Source organism: Coturnix japonica, chromosome 20 (assembly GCF_054131305.1).
Source record: "Coturnix japonica strain WE chromosome 20, WE-NBRP24, whole genome shotgun sequence".
NCBI lineage: Eukaryota > Metazoa > Chordata > Aves > Galliformes > Phasianidae > Coturnix > Coturnix japonica.
The window spans coordinates 9,377,169-9,384,072 of NC_140682.1; the positions used below are offsets into that span (position 1 = coordinate 9,377,169).

Consider the following 6,904-nt stretch of genomic DNA (forward strand, 5'->3'; position numbering starts at 1 on the left):
GTCCAACCGCCAGCTCATCCCTACCAAACTGTGCTCTTGAGAGCAAACCCACAACTACACTTGGCTTCCTTGAGCAAAGAGCTCTGAGGCACATGGCCAGGCTGAGCATCATCCATCTGGTTTCACAGCATCACTGCCTGTTCTCTCAAGTCAATGAAACCACCCATTCCCCCACGTCCACATCCCCACCAAAGTGTAATCTAAACATGGCTTCTACAAGGACTGACCAAATGTGGCCGCCGTCACCTTCAAAGTAACCTGATACAGAAGGATCACACTCACTGTCAGACAAAACCTCTTTGGAGAGGTGAACTGACTGCCCTGTTCACCCCCACGTTGGAAATAACTGCACTCATTTCCTACCTGCTCCCAGCAGTGTGGGATGGTGGGATAGCATCACACTTCCCACACTAAGCATCCCACCATGTCACTTGTTCCACCCTAACCTCAGTCCCAAAACAATAGGGGAACTCGCTTCTGAACCCTCTTCACTTCATTTCAGATGTCTTATATGCTTGATTTCCAACCCACCCCCCACTCAGGAGAAAGATCCCCCTCTTACACCCTACCATCTTGCCGCATTCTGATGTTGTCATCAGCCTTCAGCTTGTTGTCATCTTTGTACCACTGGGTCTGAACCTCATCGTGTGAAATCTCAGACAAAAGATGCACTCCCATATTCATTCACTTCCACATCTTCCAGTGGTTTAACAATCTTGATATCTCCAGCTGTGAAACACTAGAGATATATTTGTCAGGATATTTCCAGAACTGAGTGCAGCATCTTTTCCTTACACATATTTGCATAGAAAATAAGTAGGATTATGTTTTATTCTAAACCATCATCCATTCCTGAGTCATTTCTCTCTTCAACACAGTCAATGCATTATTGCCCTTGAACTTAAAGATAGACTTACTAGCTACAATGGAGCTCCCTGCAAACAGTTTTCATGGAAACCAGAATCTCATTTATTCTAAAACCTTTCAAGCAAAATTAAGGGTAGAAAAACAATAGAACTGAATGAATCTTTAAGGTCATTTAGTTCCAATAACCCTGCTATAGGCAGGGACACCTCCCTCCACACCAACTCTTCTCCTCAGGGTCAAGGCTTCTCTCAAATCATTCTCCTCTAAGCCTGTGCCTGTGCTTGGGATTGCCCTGACCCAGGTGCAGGGCCTTGTACTTGGCCACACTCAAGTTCATGAGGCTGCCAAGGGCCCACCTCTCCAGCCTGTCTAGGTCCCTCTGGGTAGCATCCCTTCCCTCTAGCACATCAACAGCACCGCTCAGCTTGGTGTCATCTGCAAACTTGCTGAGGGTTCACTTGATTCCACTGTCCATGTTGCCTACAAAAATGTTAAATAACACTGGTCCCAACAACACCCTCCACCTGGACCCTGAGCTATTGACTGCAGCTCTCTGAGTGTGACCATCCAGACAGTTCCCTATCCTGCAACTGGTCCATCCATCAAAACCATTTTTCTCCACTTTGGTGACCAGGATGTCATGCAGGACAGGATCAAATGCTCTGCACAAGTCCAAGTAGATGATGTCAGTTGCTCTCCCATTATCCACTGATGCTGTTACTCCATCATGAAAGGCCACCAAGTTTGGCAGGCATGGCTTGAATTTGAGGAAGCCATATTGGTTACCACCATCACCTCATCTTTATTTTCCAAACTATGCCAAGGAGAAATAGACAGAACTCTACAGTGTTGTGTCACTACAAACCTGTCTGAATCATTGGCTTCTCTGCATGCTCATCACTAGTCTCTCCTTAGCTTGTGTGCCCACAGTGTATGGGGAATATCAGCCACAAATCTTACCTAGGGGACATCTTTGCTTCAAAATCCCTTGAACATCACACAATCCCTTTTAACTCTCCAGGTCTGCACTTATTTATGTCAGAATCAGACCATATTTCTGTGCTGCTATTTCCCTTTCCTTCTGAAGGGCCTGGATACAACTTAGATTAACCTCAGGAGCAGAGTTCCTGCATAAAACAGCCAGTACTGAAATAGCAACCCAACCTGGTTGCAGACTGAGAGAGAAAATGAGAGATCACCAAAGTCATGGGACAGGACAGATGTTCATGTTCATGCTAACACTGAACCCAAGTGGCCACATGAGGACAGCATCTAGTAGGAAATCAGAAAAAAAGCATCCTTTCAGACGTCCCTTAGGAAGGTGGAATCTACCAGGGCACAGCAGACCCGTGTGTTCAGTAACCAGTCTGATGCTTCAGAGCCTGGTGATGAGCTACAAACTGGGGTTTAACCAATGCAACACATGGAGGGAAAATCTGTCTTGAGCATAAAGAAGAAAGAGAAAGGTATCCAAAAGGACTAACCAAGAAGTGCCCAAACTGCACATGAAGCATTTCTTCCTGTGGTGCAAAATACCACAGTAGGATTTCTTTGCTCTTTCAGTTAAACATACCATGAACCTTTAGGGTAGCTGATGTCTTGTCTTCAGCTGCTTGGCACGTGTATGTTCCCTGATCTTCAAATTCACACTAGTGAATAATAAGACTTCCCTTATTTCCCTGGGAAGTAATGCCCACTTCTTTTCCTTTGACGGAGCTCCTTCCCATCCTAGAAAGGAAAATATCAAATCAGATCTCCATGAGTCCTTCCATCTCTGCACTGAGCAAAGGGAGCCTTCAGATCTATGCTTAATTCACCCACTCCCCTAGAATTAATGGAACTGTGCTTACTGGAACATATGCTGAAGCTTAAGCACAGTGCAGTGTTTTCAACATGTAGGAATGGCTATAGAACTTGCATAAATTCTGGCTGACCTATGACAGCTTAAAGCACTGCGGAGGACTGTTAACAAGCCTGTTTGGACATCACCTTGAATAAATGACGTTATCCCCAAGTAAGGGAAGGAACAGCTGAGCACCGGGGAGGTACACAAAGGGCCAGAGCAAATTCTCACACAGTCAGGTGCAAAGAAAACTCAGATTTCACCCTAAAACCCAGTTCACAACAAGGCTACAAAATCCCGGCTGAGAATTTCTGTGTTAGAGTTGAAGCTCAAGACTGTACTCCAACCAACAATATTTTGTGCAGCATGACCTGAGGAGTTCACAATAAACCCAAAACAAACTTCCATTTCTACTTGATAAATGAACTCAGGACATAATAACAAAGAGTGCTGATCTGGGCAAGTAAAAGAGCACAAAGAAAAGGGAGCAATGCAAAAGCTATCAAGCAAAAGCTCAGACTCGCATCCCTTGGAAGTGAAATTAAAGGCTCTCATTCATTTCCAGAGAAGTCAGAAAGGAAAATACCATTACATGCCATACCTTGAACCACTTGACGTCCACCTTGGGCCTGGACAGCTCACACTCAAATGTGACCTTGTCCTTCTGAATGACGCTAATGTCTGCAAATGGTCTGCTGATTTTCACAGGCAATTCTGAGAAGGAGAAAGAAGGATGTGGATTTAGTTGGGAATGAGGTCTCTAGGAGAATCTGGCATAAGGAATAATGAAAGGCAGTGCCTACTTGCCATGCTTAATATAGCTTGTAATTAACAACAAAAAAACCTATTGTTTTGAGCACATTATCATTACTTGTGCTAGATACAATCATGTTACAACAATCCTCTTGATATTTCAGGGATACTCTGGTGGCAATAGCCCAGTGCATAACATTCTTTGCAGCTGGAAGGAAAGCTGGTTCTGCTGTTCAAGTAATCTGGGACAAGAGCAGATAATGACACCTTGCACCAACCAATACCTGTCACAGTGAGCCTCCCCGATGAATTCATGCCTTCTGCTTTAAAGGAAATGAGTCCTGCATCTTCAAGGGTCACAGAAGAAAGTGTCAAGGAATGTTTCTTCCCCTGGACACCCATCGTGATATTTGGTGCAGCCTTCAGCCGCACGCCGTCCTTCTGCCAAGTCCCTTCCACATCCTCATGGGACACCTCCACCGAAAAAGTGACAGTTCCCTTCTCAGGGAATTCCAGGGGCTGCAGACCTTTCACCAGCTTCATCTGCCACACTGAAAGACAACGGGGAGAGGTTGGAGATCTCACACCAGCAGCTGAGAAATAGAATCATCAAAGGAATCAGAGAAAGGTTTAGGTTGGAAGGGACCTTTGAGATCACCCAGTTCCAAACCCCCTGCTGTAGGCAGGGATGCTTCCCTCTACACCAGATTGCACAAAGCCCCATCCAGCCTGGCCTTGAATGCTTGAATAGCATCAGGACTTCCAAAACAAGTTACTTCCCTCTTCCTCTCCCAGGTACAGTATCTGCCAATTAAGCAACAGCCTTTGCAAAGAAGAAAACTTGTTCATAACCAGGTCCATGGGTGCTCTTAAATGGATCCTTCCAGATGGAAAAAACATTTCAGGTGGCCTCCTAGATTTTACCCCTTTTTGTGTTGCACACAAGACTGAAAAAAAAATATATTACTTTTGCAAAGTTCTTCTTGACATAATGAAACAAACATTTGGGGAATGGCAGAACCAGGTAAAGTTTACCTTCACGTCAAGAAATTTGAAATATCACTCACATGTTCTTGGTGTGGTGTTTCTGCTATAATTATTTGGACTAATTAAGCTTTTCCCTGATGAAAGCCTAGAAGTATATCACAAGAAGGACCAACTTACCCATGACCTTTTATTTGTCTTACTCAAGCATCTCCTCCTGACCATAACTGACAATAAAATATTCAGCCAGACTACAGGTTTGAGCAGCTGAGTTGTTTCTAGGATCTCCTGTAATCTTAAGCATGGAACACACACTTGTCCTTTGACTAAGTGTCTTTTATAGTGCACTAAAACAACAGGTTTTCACATGGCTATTCCTCATTTACCTTGCTCTGAACTCATTCTCAAACCATGCGGGATCAGTCCAGGGAGAAGGCGAGGAGAGAGGAAGGGAAAGGGGAAGTCCACGGTCCTCTAAAATCAGGCTTCTCAGCCTAAAGCTCAACAGCAAATAGCAGTCCACTTCCCCACATTGCTAGACTCCGAGCATTTAAAGAACATCAGCTGACCTCATTATGAGCTCTAACATAGCCAAAGGAATTCATATATTCAAATATTCTCTTGAGTGATGAGAAATATGGAGCATAACTTCAGACTTCTGCTGTTAAACTCTCACTTCTATCATAAACCAGGGTAAGAGTTCAATGCTGTTTTAGATGGAGGAATCATATTTTAAATAACTCATCTTGGATTCCCTACTACAATTAGCTAAATTCCAGTTTGGATCATGCTTCACCTTGGATCACTTAGGGCTTCAGCCACTTATTGGAACTAACTTAGTTTGTCTACAGAGAAGCTGTTTTCTACAGCAACAATAAGCTGTGATTGCAACTGGATGTCGGGAGAGCACAAATCCCGCAGTTATCCTGTACCAACATCCTCTCCTTCCATCAGAACAGCAAGTTTTTAAACCAGACTCATGCAAGCTTGCATGACACACCTTGTGCAAAACTGTTGGCAGCCATCAGGACAGCCAGTTGCTTCCTGTATAGACACTGTTCCATCAGTTTGGGTTTTTTGTCTCGCTAGAACAACAGCCAGTGTCTGAAAACTCACACAACTGAAGCAACCACGCTGATATACCACAGTCACTGGAGGTTCTCAAGAGCCACGGGTATGTGGCACTGGGGACGTGGTTAGTAAGTCCAGTGAGGGTGGGCAGGGGTTGGACTCAGCTATCTCAGTGGTCTTTTCCAGCCTTGGGTGCAACTTGTAAGAGGGAATGAAGCAGCAAACTGCCCAGCACTGAGCTGCATTCTTCTGACACGTGGTATCAGTGAACTGCTGTATTTCCCTATCTTCTCTTAAGCTATTCATCTAACCTAACTGAAAAAGTAATCCTGAACCTAGATATAAATCAGGATCATAGTCACCCGTGGTTGCTTATATATTCAGAAAGATACTCTAGAGGGTAATTCAGAGCACCTAGAAATTAAAGTAGAAGTTCCTTAGTCAGAAGTATTCCACAGCCAGGTTTTCAGCTCGCTACCACTACATTAAAAAGGAGAATCCAATTAGTGGTGTGGGTCATTGATATTGTTCCAGGGGGAACTGTGGCTGTTCCATGCCCACAGGGTAGAAGACAGCCAGTCTTCCTCTAAGCCACATAAACAGCTGCTTAGTGCTCCCAAAGCGAATGCTCACCAGTTGTTTCCAACTTGAACTTCCAATCTTCTGGCCAGCAGCCTCGCAGATGTATTCTCCAGCATCTTTCTTCTCCAGCTGCTCCACAACCAGACGCCGTGCTTTGCCCACAGATTCCATTTGGAACTTTCTGGAGGAGGCAAGCAGTCTTCCATCCTTGTACCATTTTACTTCGCTTGGATCCTGTGCTACTTCACAGCTGAGGGAGGCACTTGCTGCCAGGGCAGCACTCACCTCTTTCTGCACCTGCTCCTGGTTTATAAACACAGGTTTTGGCTTTGAGGGGAAAAAAGAAAAAGTATTGACTGATGGACTGAAATGAGACCATCTTGCAGGTTTGTATGTACAGGTTGGAACAGGTTTAGGTTACCACTTGTGCCCAAACTAATAGCCTTCACTAGAGAATATCAGCTCTTCTGTTGAAACAAAGTGTCAAATCTAGGCAAGAAAGAACCTAGGAACTGAAGGAACCAAGAGGGTCCTTGAACACCAGTCCCATGGTTGCAAGTCACTATGCAAACATATTGAACCCAAAAGAACATCTGACCTGCAGGCAACCAAAACCTGAGTTCTTTTAACTTAAGACCCACTGTGAAACATCAAAACACATAAACATGTGATAGTCAAACCACTGGCTGCCTTTTCATGACCCAGAACAGTACTCCTGGCTTCCTGAACAGACTCCTCATGGCCTCTACCATTGCCACAACTGTGACTGTCAAAGGCACAAAGGAAATATGCTCACCAACGCAG

The 6,904-nt window shown here is 44.6% G+C and overlaps 1 protein-coding gene across 1 annotated transcript; it reads right to left on the bottom strand.

Moving 5' to 3' along the window:
• Window positions 1-574: 574 nt before the first annotated feature.
• LOC146757637 (obscurin-like protein 1) lies at window positions 575-4,398 on the bottom strand. The gene is made up of 4 exons (XM_085520754.1): window positions 3,748-4,398; window positions 3,312-3,424; window positions 2,441-2,595; window positions 575-739 (listed from the first exon to the last, which is right to left on the bottom strand). The coding sequence occupies exons 1-3, from the start codon at window positions 4,004-4,006 to the stop codon at window positions 2,539-2,541; spliced, it is 429 nt and encodes a 142-aa protein (XP_085376880.1). The 5' UTR covers window positions 4,007-4,398; the 3' UTR covers window positions 575-739; window positions 2,441-2,538.
• Between the last annotated feature and the right edge of the window lie 2,506 nt (window positions 4,399-6,904).